This window comes from Galleria mellonella, unplaced genomic scaffold (genome assembly GCF_026898425.1).
Source record: "Galleria mellonella isolate WM207_F2 unplaced genomic scaffold, CSIRO_AGI_GalMel_v1 utg55, whole genome shotgun sequence".
Classification (NCBI taxonomy): domain Eukaryota; kingdom Metazoa; phylum Arthropoda; class Insecta; order Lepidoptera; family Pyralidae; genus Galleria; species Galleria mellonella.
In genome coordinates this window covers 4006097-4020463 of record NW_026442115.1, presented here as the reverse complement: position 1 = coordinate 4020463, position 14367 = coordinate 4006097, and the positions used below count along the sequence as shown (strand labels likewise).

The 14367-nt window shown below is 34.5% G+C and overlaps 2 protein-coding genes across 3 annotated transcripts; both read right to left on the bottom strand.

Annotated features, from left to right (window-relative positions):
* Nucleotides 1-160: 160 nt before the first annotated feature.
* On the bottom strand, nt 161-801 carry LOC128201599 (chromosome transmission fidelity protein 8 homolog). Its single transcript, XM_052899045.1, has 2 exons — nt 794-801; nt 161-482 (listed from the first exon to the last, which is right to left on the bottom strand). Exons 1-2 carry the CDS (start codon nt 799-801, stop codon nt 161-163), a joined length of 330 nt encoding a protein of 109 aa, XP_052755005.1.
* A 247-nt stretch (nt 802-1048) lies between these two features.
* Nucleotides 1049-13362, bottom strand: LOC113521315 (general transcription and DNA repair factor IIH helicase subunit XPB). Of its 2 annotated transcripts, none has more exons than XM_026906824.3 (15): nt 13206-13362; nt 12615-12690; nt 11374-11527; nt 10973-11113; nt 10356-10550; nt 9320-9474; nt 8134-8282; nt 7696-7862; nt 6776-6946; nt 6074-6294; nt 5104-5287; nt 4350-4693; nt 3248-3390; nt 3086-3169; nt 1049-1290 (listed from the first exon to the last, which is right to left on the bottom strand). In XM_026906824.3, exons 2-15 carry the CDS (start codon nt 12670-12672, stop codon nt 1096-1098), a joined length of 2361 nt encoding a protein of 786 aa, XP_026762625.1. In that variant the 5' UTR covers nt 12673-12690; nt 13206-13362; the 3' UTR covers nt 1049-1095. The 2 variants fall into 2 exon arrangements, with proteins under 2 accessions (XP_026762625.1, XP_031768523.1); XM_031912663.2 differs by lacking the exon at nt 13206-13362 and adding an exon at nt 12886-13093.
* Between the last annotated feature and the right edge of the window lie 1005 nt (nt 13363-14367).

Here is a 14367-nt window from a genome sequence, read left to right as displayed (position 1 = left end):
AATTTCACTCTACCTATATTAAAAACAATTATGGCCCTATAACGGTGGATTTGCAGTTCTGAGTTGAACATTCCTATGAATAGAACAAATAAAAGAGGATGAAGGAGGATAACAAAATAATGCAAAATATATATATACATAATGTTTATTAAATTCATAATTACACTTTTTCTGCGACATTCGATATGATCGGTTTTGGTCTTGATTTAAATAAGATTTTCTTTTTGACGACCGCTCTCACTTTGTATTCAGTTTTATCAGACGCGTTCACTTTCTCAATAACCGCCATTGGTTGATCCAGTTTTACTTCTTTTCCGTTTAGCACATGATGGCCAAGTATCAAAACTGGGTGATGGTTTCTGCTGTAGTAGTGTAAGTCGCCAACGACTGTGGGCCCTTCCAAGGATTCCTTCTTAGTTTGAATTAACCCCTGTAATTCCACTATAGCCCATTCGGGCACGCCTCCTTCCGTTTCAGTTTTACTGGAATAGACGACATTGAATATTTATTCGAAAAAAAAAACATTTATGGACGTAAAATACACAATATGTAAATGTACATTGGCAACAACAATAAATCTCGACATTTTGTTAGTTACACTAGAGTTAGGAGGAATAAAGTATTATAAAATATTAAGTATTTTCAGAGTTGGAGGTAAATAATTTGACGTTTATTGATTTTAATAAAGTCAATGTATGAAGCAGGTTAATAAGTTCATCGTGATAAAAAATAATTAAGATTTTCAGGGAGCCGTGTGGAGGTCGACCTGATAGGGTATATTGCTTGCAGTTACGACTCCATTATTAATTTCTTTCCCCCGGTCATGAGGGTTATCTTTGCGGAAGAAGAACATTTAAATTATTTTAGTGCATAAAACTGGATTTGAATTACTTAAGACATTAGTCTATGGTGAAAGCAACGGGTAGTTTTCTCCTTCATGAAAAGTTGTTTGTGCAGACCCTTAAACTTATATAAAAATAGTCCAATTTCAGACTCGATCTGGAACTAAAAATGTAAAATAAAAAAAAAAAATTAAAGGTCAAAATACATTTATTATTTTACGTCTGTAGATGGTTTTGGTCGGTGTATGTGTCGTTAATATCGGAATTTCTTAAAAAGAGGATGTTTGTTCTGTATGCCAGAGCGGCGGTGCTCGAGGTAGAGGCCGTCGTCGGCGCCAGCGAGTGAGGCGAGGCTGCCGGCGGCGCGCCGCGCCGACCCTGCGCCGCCTGATCCACCGGCCCCACCCTCGCGTTCCTCCTCGCACTCTGTCTCTGATGCCGCGAGCACCTGCCGTGTACAAATGTTATAGACCATCTACATTCACTGTTCTTTGTTTTTTTTTGTAACAAGTCTTTTATGCAACATTATTTTTAGGAGCCTTAAAGAAACCCTATATACTTATTTAACATGTAAAAAAATGTACTCATGACCTTATGGTCATGAGTATGGTCATAATTATCCCATCGATATTATTATCTGATGGGATAATTAGAGGCAACTAGTTAACTGTTTGGGTGAATATCCGACTGCCTACATTTCGCAGAGTGTATTAGAACGATTCATTCCTCACGTATGCCTGCTGCATATTTATGTAAATAAAAAGTAAAACCTGCCTATTGTTAAGTGAATTTAGATAGGACAATGAGTTTTGCGTTATTTTTTTTTAAATATACATCATACAGATATGGTAAAGTACGAGGGGAGGTCAAAAAGATCGCGGAATGAGGGGAAAACGGGGTTGAAATTAAACATGAAACTATTATTCCTTTTCAATATATTCTCCCTTAATTTTAATACATTTTTCATATCTCTCAAATAATTTGTTTATACCATTGAAAAAAAAAAAGGTTTATCTTTGCTGTTAAAATAGGCCGAAATTGCAAACTTGACTTCTTTATCGTCGCCAAATTTTTTTCCACGCAGCTCCTTTTTCATTTTTGGGAATAAATAATAGTCGCTGGGGGCCAAGTCTGGACTGTAAAGTGGGTGGTTTAATGTTTCAAACCTCGGTGGAAGGCAGCCGTCGCAACATGGCACATGTTGATGGAAGTGTTGTCGTGCAAAAGGAGCACACCTTTTGACAGCTTTTCTCTTCTTTTTTCCTTGATAGCTTCTTTGAATCTGTCCAGTAAAGAAGTAGTACTGTCCCGTTATAGTCACACCACGATTTTTTAAAAGATCAGCAAAATTGCCTTCTGTATCCCAAAAGATAGTCGCCATGGTCTTTCCGCCTAATTGTGACATTTTAAACTTCTTCGGAGGCGTTGTGCCTTTTTTATGCCTCTGCATCGACTTTTCCTTCGACTCAGGTTCATAGTGGTAAACCCAAGTTTCATCCCATCTTGCATTGACTTTAGTCATGGCAAGATGATGATGTAGAATATTTAAAATACTTGTTTCGGATACTCCAACCATTGCTGCAAGCTGTTTCTTCTTCAGCCGGGTATTTTCTAATACAAGTTTTACTACTTTTGCGACGATTTTCGGTGTGGTGGCCTCAATTGGCCGTCCGGAGCGGGGGTCATCTTCAATAGACTCTCTTCCTTGTTTAAAAAGACCATGTCACTGACTTGTAAACCATAGTTTTATTAGGGGCAGAGTCCGCATAAACTGTTATCAGCTCTTGAAAAATCGTCTGAGCGGATTTTCCTTGCTTGGTGAGGAACTTAATAACGGCACGGTGTTCAATTTTCTCCATACTTGCTGACTTCTTCCCGATTCACTTGTTTGTAGGTCGATAACTCAAAAGTTAATGACTTGACTTGGTTCAAACTTTGTAAATATACTCTTAATGAGGTGCTTAACAAGTGACTACCTGGATAAGTTAACTAACCCCCAGCAACCCCTCTATTCCGCGAACTTTTTGACCTCCTCTCCCCAGAAAAAATTGAACGAAATTGTTTCCAGTTTGTTGCAGTAGGTAATACTGAATTTTGTTTGTACAAAGAGTTTACAGTTACAATTTAAAATTTTATCAAATTGCACTTTCTTGCATTAATATATCGCGAATCTCTCGCAGAGGCGTTGTAAGGCGTGTTGAACACACGACGGTAGAAAAGTTAGTAACAAATATTATACTGACCTGTTGTAAAAGCATGCCTTGCTCTTCCCTGGACCCATAAAGTAAATCTGGCTCTTGGTCCATACCTTTTAATTCTGTTATAACCTATAAAGAAATTAAAATTAAAACACGAGCTAAACAATTATATACAATTTATAGTTTAGATTGTTATTATAATATTACCTTATAACTGTACCCCTGATTTACAAGGAATCTTTGTCTTTTTCTACTGTAAGCCATTTCTAAAGTATCTTGTGATACAAGGGTGTAGAAAAAAGCATTATATTCTTCTGCTAAAGCACCTTTTTTTGCTCGCAGAATACGACCTGAAAATTATTTTTGCAAATACAAATCAATTATATTTCAAATATATTCCCAAACATTATCTTTGTAATCATAAATTATCATCATCATCATCATATCAGCCTTTAATTGTCCACTGCTGAACATAAACCTCCCCCTTGGGGAGTTTTGGCAGTAGTTGTCATGCTTGGCAGGCGGATTAGCACCCGCAGTTAGACTTCGTAAATATTTTAAGAGGGACGCTGATGCCCATCTCTCGTCCCCCCTTAGTCGATTCCTACGACACCCACTGGAACGGAAGGGGTGGCCTATTCTAAGTCAAGATTACACGGCTAATAATAAATTATTATATACTTTAAAAATATTGTTTTATTGTTTATAAATTACATTTTTAGGTATGTAAGTCATGGTATTTTAAAGAACGTTACAAAAGAAATATCTTTGCATTAATTAGTTCTTGTCACATTTTGATAGTGCTTTTTACAATTGATAGGGTTGTTAGGTACTGTAGTTGTGATTGAAGTAACTTTTTTTGTGAAGCAAAATGTTACATATTCTGCACTCTTATCTCCTATTAGGGAAACATCATACAATTTTACGTTATTTTTAGGTTACGCTTTATCACTTCGACAACTTATTCTTAAGGGCTTTTATCTTCTTTAGATATATCAGCCCTATCTACTTTACCTACTCACGGAAAGAGAGGAACTAAAAGACATCAATAATTTAAAAAGATGTTAAAAAACAGCTGATTCATGTGTTCAGCTAATATAAATCGAATAAGATCAACATTTAACATGAATATATTAAAAAAAATATGGTAGGCGTGGAAAAGTAGTCGAAAATCAACTGATAGTATTTATTTTGTATTCGATTCTTATGGGTTAAAATAGATGGATGGTAAATATTTCGAACCCTTAATTTTATTACAGAAAGAATTAGTTCCTTTAGGAACAGAATTCTATAGATCTATAAAACTTACCTAATCTTTGAGCTTCTTGCCGGCGAGAGCCACCGTGTGACGATATTTGTATCAACACGTTCGCCTCTGGCAAATCGAAACTCGTGTCAGCGACTTTACTGACGAATATAGTGTTCACTTTAGGATTGAACTTGAAGTTCTGCAGGATTTGTATTCTCTCGCTCTGCGAAGTCGGCCCGTATATGTAGGGCTTGTTCATCTTGACGGCATAGTGGCGTAGAGCAAACACGTTGTCTGAGAATACGATCGTTTTGTCGCCGCGCCGCTCGTGGTATCGTACTAGGAATTGACACGCTCGAAATTTCGATGGATTCATTACATACAATAACATTTTTTTATTTATTCTGAAATATTAAAACAATAAGGATTATTTTCAGTGAATTCCAAAAGGTTTTCAATTTGTTCATAATTTTTTATGTAACAACTTGACCTCTATAAACATTGCTGTGCTCTTTGATGCTGAAGGCCCTGAGATATAGCATATATAAGTGACATATGTTGGCTGACATGACTGGCCAGTTTACACAAAGATTTAATTTTGTCAGGTCACAAAATCACGACAATAATGCCAAAATCTATCATAAACTAAATGTCGGCCTAGCCTTTAACTAAGGCACCCTTGAGCTGTTAATCCTTCCCCCCCCCCCCCTACAACCCTCCTTACATCCTAACTTCCTTCCACAACTCCCTCTTAAATCTCGACATTCCCCTTGAGCCCACGACTATTATTGAGTATAAGGTGGCTAGTACTGACTTTTGTATGAGGTATTCTCGGTAGAACTCGGGTGTCATGGGGCACCAGACCTCGGCGCATTGGACGCGCGCGATATAACCAGCAGCCTGCAGCTCCAGCCAGTTGGCCTCGTACAGCTTGGGCCCGATCAGGAAGTTCAGGTCCGCAATCTTATCGTCCTCGCGGAGGAGTGTGGCGGTCAAGCCTGTTCGTAAACTAATATTAAAATCCCTTAATTTGTTATGTCACACTTTCAAGTGACGAGTATATAAGTAGTAGTATATTATTATAAAGTATTCTTTATTATTATTTATATTATTATCTGCTGGCTATTAAGATATTGATCAACTGAAATAAAATATAACTTATGTATTTCTCAATTACATATACTAGGGGTGTGCTAAATTGAGTGGCATGTTGAGCTATTACGGCGTTTAGTAACAAACTTATTTTTACACTTATAATATCAGTAAAGGTTTTTACAGATGATGAATATATTGTTTGTAGAGGAAATTTCCATTTGTGTATGCCGTGTCTTTCACAATTTTCACAATACCCAGATACACAGTACCCAGAGGTCTCTCGTTGGATTTAAAAGCCTGGGTAGACGAGGTATAAATAAAAAGAAAGTCCGCGGATACAACATTTAGTTTTTTTTATTATATACAACTTAGAATGGCAAACAAGCTGACGGCCCACCAGGTGGAAAGTGGTAACCATCGCCTATAGACATGAGCAGTACCATGGACATAACAGAGTACATTGTTTCCCCCAAGTGTTGCTATTACTGAGGACTCGGATGTTATTCCTCTGTACCCTGTAAATTCACGCCATATCCCACCCTTCAAACCGAAACACAGCCAGGCAAACACAACTGTTTCACGGTAGAAACACGCATGGGACAGAGGTACCCAAGCAATCGACTTTTGTACAGTCTCCCTCTGGTATTTGGTGTGTGCAGATCATAAAGTGTATAGGTACTGTGCCATACCGAGCTTGGCGTGCGAGTGTACGATGGTGAGCACGCGGCGGAACATCTTAGCGGGGATGGTGTGCACCTCGTCGAGAACCACCAGTCCCCACTCCTGTGCCTGCAGCCACTTCATGGTCTGCTCCGCCTCCCACGACCGCCGCTGCCCGTGCGTGATCATAGAGTACGTCGTGATCAGGATGCCCGCGCCCATCGGCTTGTCCTTAGCCTCAGAGGTGAACCTGACCAAGTTATTACATCCATTGTATTTTATACATTCCATTTCCACTAATATACATAATATCTTATACATCTAGAACAATATATAAAACACAACACATAAATGTTTTAACACATGAAAATATAATTTTTATAATTGAAATAATAATATATTACATTTATAAAGACTAATACATTGAAATTAGAAGTAAAATAGGCGACGTGCTGAAGAAGGGCCAAATTATAAGTACCCATAACCGGCGAGCGTTTATGAAAAGATTGATGAATGTGAAAAGAGGTGTTTGAATCAAAGCATTTGGCGTTCCATTGTTTCTGCCTACCCTAATGGGAGACAGGCGTGACAGATATGTATGTATGTATGAAATTAGAAGTGACAACTTATAACATTCAATTAAATGAGAAAGGTTGCGAATCTGGTTGAAACATGATAGATCAATCAATTGTCAATCTACCATGCTCAGATAATCTTGTCTGGGAACGTACCTGCATATCATGCTGTCGTCGGCAGTGGACCAGCACTTGAACTGCTGTTTCCATTGTTCGACGGAAACGCCGGAGTTGCAGAGTACGAGCGCGCGCTTGCGGACCGTACACACGGCCGTCACACCGACCAACGACTTGCCCGCGCCGCACGGCAACACTATCACACCCGATCTGGGTGTAGCGATAATATATATATTATTACATATACTGCAAAAATACAATCTATGTAGGTGGTGCAAAATTAGTGGAAGGGAAAGGAAGGGTAGTGTATATAAGATTTTGTTGTAAAAACTGATTATATTGATAAAAAACGGAGGTCTATCATTTGTAAACATTGTATCTTGGGTATTAAAAATGTGTGTAAAGTGACTTTGTTATCTCTAATTTTGGGAAAAATTGATATTTGGAAAAGAGGTAGTATATCATTTAATTTCAACAATCAAATATATCCATGATCATGCAGTCGAAGTTTTCGGTAAAATTGATTTATATATAAAAATCAATAACTATTAGGTACACAATGTATATTATTTTGTTGTATTCTAATATATACAATTTAGAGTAAACAAGCTGACGACCCATTGATGGAAAGTGGTAATCGTCGCCTATAGATATATATATATATATATATACTATATATATCATATATATATATATATATATATGGACATATATATATATATATATATATATATATATATATATATATATATATATATATTATATATATATATATATATATATATATATATATATATATATATTTTCAAACCAAAACACAGCCATGCAAACACAACTGATTTACGGTTGAAACACAAATGGGACAGAGGTACCCAAGCAACGACTTTTATACAGAGTCTTCCTCTGGTAGTAATGTAAATATAATGTAATTTTGACATATATTTCTAGTTTTATCTTACCTAGCTCTTCCATTTCCAAACATTTTCCTTAGACTCTTCTCCTGGTAAGGTCGCAAGACCGCGGTTGGTTTCAGATCAATGTTTATGTCAGGATTTATAGAGTCATTACGGAAATCATATTCAGCCAGTAAAGGATGCTCCAGTTCGATACATCTTTTTTGTATAACCTGTAAATGTGTAAAAATATTATTATTGACGGTCTAAAATATTTACTTCCTTTTAATTGTAGTTTTTTTTATACATCTTAGAATGGCAAACAAGCTGACGGCCCACCTGATGGAAAGTGGTAACCGTGACCTATAGACATGAGGAGTACCATGGACATGACAGAGTATACTAGTATTTATTATTATAGTCATTGGTTAAGGCGCTATAAGCTAACAAACAAATAAACTCACTTTCACATATGTAATATCAGTAAGGATGTAGTGATAATACCTCAATTTTATCGGGATCGACTTCGAAAGCGACGGCGGTATTGGCAGCGATGTCTGTGGTCTCCTCGTCCTCGTCGTCTTTATCGAGCTGCTGGTAGAACTGACTAATGTCGTCGGGTACGCCGCCATTCGCTGCTGGCTTGTCGTCACCTGTTATTTTTAATGATAAATTAATGATAATTTTACATAAAAGAAATATAATAATATAGAAATTGCAATGTTATTATATGTAGATTACTTGGTTTATAATAATGAAGGATAGATAGGTAGTAATTTTCCAATTGTAATAGAATTGTAATTAGACGATGTCTGTATTTAGGAATTATTTAATAAAAATTTATATTAGTGGCTTTAATAAGATCAATACAAGCCAATATGTATATAATACTATTTTTGGAATTTTTGTTATGTTTGTACCGGAATCAAGTAAAAACTACTTCTTAAAATTGAATGCAGTATTCACAGTTGAGTTTCTGAATGTCTAACTTAAAATCTGGTGTGTGTTTTATTTTAATACGCCATCTAGAAGTACCACCACCTATTTCTAAATTCCACATGTGCTTATATATATTTTTTCTTTTATGTATTTTCCTTTCGTTTTTTTTTCTGTATTTATTTATTTCTTTTATTTGCGTATATATCTATATCTGTTGTTATTTGTGTGATGTAATACAAATAAATTATATATCTATCTATGTATGGAACTGCAGGGAGAAGAACAATCGGTTTTTCTGACTTTGTTATCAACATACAGCTAAAACTGCTAAGTCTAGAAAATTAAATTTAGAATAACTAGTAGAATATACAGTCTTTAAGGAATATACTAGAAAATTAAATATGTAATAATTCTTTATTAATAAAAACGTTAAACCTCTTATAAATTAATTTTAGATATTGAACTGCTTTGTCTTTCTTTTGCGCTAAATTCTCAGTATGAATTAAATTATACTTTAATTATATTGGTTTATAGGAGGTTTTAGTTTTTATGAACAAGGGCGATAATGTTTACAATATTGAATCACTGTGATGATTCTTACATAGTACTTTTTATATGCTACAATTTCTGAGTACTAAGGTATGCGCCCAAACACTGTAATTTCTCCATCTTTCAAAAACACGAGTAGACCAGTGGTACCTATGCAAATGATTTTTGTTTAAAATCACAGTACTAGTAGATATATGTTTACCAGGTCTGGTAGCGCCGGTGGGATCGGTAGGTTTGTTGGGGAGCGCGGAAGTGAGGAGCTCCTCATCGCCGTCACGCCGCAACCTACACTGCTGGATCACAGGATCACGCAGCAGTTTTTGTAATACTTCGACATGTTTACTTTCTACTAGATATCTGTATACAAATGAAATATATTGTTACGATTTGCAGATTTTATAAACGATATTCACTTAATGTTATGTATGATTTATAAACACTAAGAAACACATTATATAGCACCTCTGAATCCAATGTAAACAAAGCTTATAATATGGGTAATGGACAGTTGATGGACATATTTATAACCTTTTTTAAATACATACATTATTATATAAAGAAAACATTCCGCCTTTACTAACAGAATATAACTGTTTGTACGTGAAATGAATACGACTCCCGGAAGCTAAGCGAGTTTGATAAACTGCTACATCAACAAGGTCATTAATCATTGTGAAATTTAACATAAATAAATTATATTAATGTCATTTTTTTACATAGAACTATAATAATATGAATTGGAAACGGTTGATAGTTTATTTAATGCAAAGTGATAACAGTCACTTGTAGACATAAACATCACATATCTAAGTCATAAATTTACTACTATAATCTTATGGAGGAAACAATAAAAAGTATCTATCTATCATAGAATCCAGTGGGAGATATGTGTTACAGTTTATTCTGTTACGCTCATATTGATGCTCTTTATGTGTCATTATTCCTGAGTAGCAGTATTGTGTCTCCCTCCCTATAGTTTTACTGCCACATTCCACCCTTCAAACATATCATCATAGTCGTAGAATACTGACGGATTTATATATGTAATATTTGTTAGATCCGTCAGTATGACTATGACGATCTTTTGAAACCTTAAACAAAGGGTTTAGGGTCTGCAACGCGCACGTAACATTCCTAGTGTTGCAGGCATCCATAGGCTACAGTGATCATTTACCATAAGGCCATTTCCCACCATTGTAATAAAAAAAAATTATTTAGAACAAATATTATTTAAATACCTGTTATGTTTGAGAACAAGTTTCACTTTCCCATAAGACAGCGTACACAGTTGAATGAATTCTATAATGCCAGCAGGTACAGCACACTTGCTTAATCTCTGCAGATACTCTATTATGTCTGTAGTTTGCAAGCCAACAGACACGGCTGCATATAAACTGTATGCTGTTAGTTTATACTCATGAATGTGTTGTGGCCTAAAATTATGAATAGAAATTAGGTTTTCATCTATATATAATTTGTAGATAAAGATTACTATATTAGAAGAATAGAATAGAATAGAAACATTTATTGCCAGTAAACTTACAATATAAAATATAAATGACATATACAAAAAGTGTCCCACACCCGGCAAAAGGAACCGGCTCAGCGGATGCTGTGAGTGTCCCAGCGCAATGTGAACAGCTGCACAGCGCTGGTTTTCAGCCAGTCCCTCTCTTACACATTAGTAACAATATTGACATATTATATACTTACAATATACTTATTAATAGAAGCTTTTCTCTGTACTTTAATGATATAGTCAATGGATTGTTTATTTACAATGAATAAGAAATAAATAGGTATTTATCAGTTTTAAATGTTTATGATATTGTTAGGACAGGGATGGTATTAATACCTGCATACTGGCTCTGCTATAGCAATTAAAAAATCATGAGCATGTTTGTAGACCGGTGAAAATGCTTCTAGAAATATGTGGCCATTTGGTGCAACCCATAATGGGCGGCTGGCATTATCTGGTTTTAACGACATCTGACTCCTGTTGGAAATAAAGACACGATTAAATGATGACAAAGGAAAATTATGTGGATTGGATTATGTGTTCAAACTGGTTTTGCTTGACTCTTGATTTCTGAGCTCTTAGAATAAATTAGGTAAATACTATATGCTCTATAAATTATTGCATGGTACATTTCATGTTTAGGAAATTAATAAAGATAATAACTTAGAATTTCTAATATAAGTCTAAATAATATTAGTCTAAATATCTTATATTTTATCATGAAACAAAACATATACCTGTAGTCTTTAGCACCAAATTCATCTTCAGGCACTTGATCATTTTTTTCAGCATCTTGCATAGCAGCCCCAGGAACACCGACATTCTCTGCTGTGTTGTCCTCATCTACCAAGTCTATAGTCATACTATCATCTTCAACTTTCTTCTTCTTACCTGCAGTTTACAAGTCTATTAGTAGTATTATAAAAAGTATATGGTTGCAAAGTACTTATGCCCTTTTTATTTGTAATTATCTTTTGCCAGTCAATTATGTAAGGAAGTAATAAAATACACACCAGTTTTTGGACATTGGGAATATAATTATGAAAAGTACTTTCAATTTCGAATATTACTCTTTTTAAGATCCCTAAAATCAACTTTTCTTAAATATCTCCCATCCACAGACATCATCTAGTCATAATTTAATTACATACATCGATACAGAACTGGATTATATTTTAGACTTTTAAACTATATTTCTGTTCTGTAACTGTATTTACAATAAATAATTAAGTTCTCTTAGCTCAGGCATTAATAATTATTTTTACAAAATTAAATTTATATGTATATACTTTTATTCATATCAACAGTTAACTGTTCACCGCTGAACATAGGCCTTACTCTTAGGGGGGTGTTTTACTAGTAGTTGTTATGCTTGGTAGTCGGGTTGGCAACTGTAGTTAGGCTTTTAGTGATGTTTAATAGGGATTTCATTCCTCAACCATTTTTTCAATGGATGATAATGGAATGGTAACCCCGCCTGCAGGGAGGGAAAGTTGTTAGTAATGTAGTCTAATAGCCCCATTGCTAGCATTATACTCTCTCAGGTCGACCTCCACGGGGTTCCCCCTGGAAACCATCATGGTGGGCCAACTGACCTGCTTTCATTCTCATATATCATCTTCCACTGGTGCCTCATCAGTGTATACTGATAGCGTGGGTGCGGTTACCATTCCATTATCACTCATTAAAAACCTTCAAACTGAAACATAGACATGCAAACATAACTGCTTCACAGTTGAAGCATGAATGGGACAGAGGTTCCAACCATATTATAAGGAAAATGAATATATTATTAACCATATTATATGTTTTCAACCGTATTAAAAGGAGCTCAATGTTCCGGCCCTCCATGCTACCAATCTTATTTAACATTGTCATTTTACAGTAAAAATGTCAGCCAGCACAAACATCATCATACAACAAACAATATATATTCATACTTACTCATTTATTTGAATAAAATTAACAATTTACTTACCAGATCGATCACTGCTCGTTTTAGAATCATATTTCTTTATTTTTTTTGGTGGACCCATTTTTTTAGATGAAAAGCTCTGAAACAAGGGCCTAAATTAGATTGTACTGTTTAAGAATTGTTTTGTTTGTAAACAATTGGGTAAGAAATAAGAGGTATCTCTTAATTCTTTTATATATTTATTGTATTAGAAAATACTTGTAATGTAAATATGATTTTGAGAACAAACAAATTTAAACATAACATTATATTTATTATTATTTCAACTACTTACCTACTTCAGACATGTGCAATTCCCAAATTCCTGAGGATCTCACTCTTAAATATATTTCAATCAGACAAACACTTCCTTTCACATTCCACACTATTATTTTCTGATTCGAAACCAACTTTTCCGTTTTTTAATTTTATTTTTACAGTAAATTATTCTTAGACATTTAAATATGTCAGGGATAGGACAAAAAAATTAAATAAATAGTTACCTTTTTAAAATTGTATTTACCTATTATTGTACGACAAATACAACTTATCATTCAGTGGTTACAGAAACCGATCGACTGGTAATTATTGCTAGATATAATTAATATTACATACCAGTTTATATAAAGTAGCATGATCCTAGTATGTTTATTTTATTCTGTAAAATCTTGTGGAGTAATAGTATTTTATTTCCAAAATAATCAAATAAGTATTATAAGTAAATTTCTTTGAACATACAGCTGTCAATGTCATGCATTAGAGAGACAATGTCTGTACCTAAGAACAAGAATGTCATAGAAGGAATGATAAAATAAAACTGTAAATCATATAGTTGAATCGTTTCTTCTTATTCAAATATAATTAGTAAAAAGAGGACGTAAGATATACAATCGGTTGCTATTTTTATTAATTCAAGGCAGACCTAATAACAAGGAATTACATAGAAGGAATGATAAAATAAAAACTGTAAATTATATGGTTGCCTCCTTTCTTCTTATGCAAATATAATTAGTAAAAACACGAAAGATACACCCTCATTTTCTGTTATTCTCAATTCATAGCAGGCTAGTATATAAAAAATGTTTGATATGTCAATTATTTATCAATAACAAATTTTATATTACTAGATTATATATTCGAAAGAGTAGAAAGTATGCAAGCAGGTTGTATCTGAATTTTTCCGTATGCATTTTCAATGCACTAACCTGCTGTGAATTGACAAAAATAGCAATTAATGGTGAATTTTTATCCTCTTTTTACTAATTATATTTGCATAAGAAGAAAGGAGACAATCATATGATATGCATTTCTATTTTATCATTCCATCTATGTAATTCCTTATTCTTAGGTACTTCTTAGGTTATTCTGTACATACGCTGACAGATTAGGTAGAGACTATGTCTACAGCTGTCAAGTTTGTGGGGTAGTGATTAGCTAATCGACACACAGCTATATAGCAGTTATGCCAATAATTGCCACGCTTGGCAGGCGGATTGGCAATCGCAGTTAGGCTTTGGATATGTTTTAAGAAGCACGTTGCTGCCCATCCCTCACGTTTTCTTAGTCACCTCTTACGATACACACGGCAATGACAGTGTATGCTAGTCGATAATTAATTAGTTGAATAACTGCCCGGTTGCATTGGATCGTGTTCGATTTTTATCGCAATAAGACATAAGTTAGATTATTCATTTTTTTTATTATTTTTTCTTTAAAAGTACTAATTCAAAGTAGGTAAGTATACATATTAATAAAAAAACCATTAATAGCAATATCA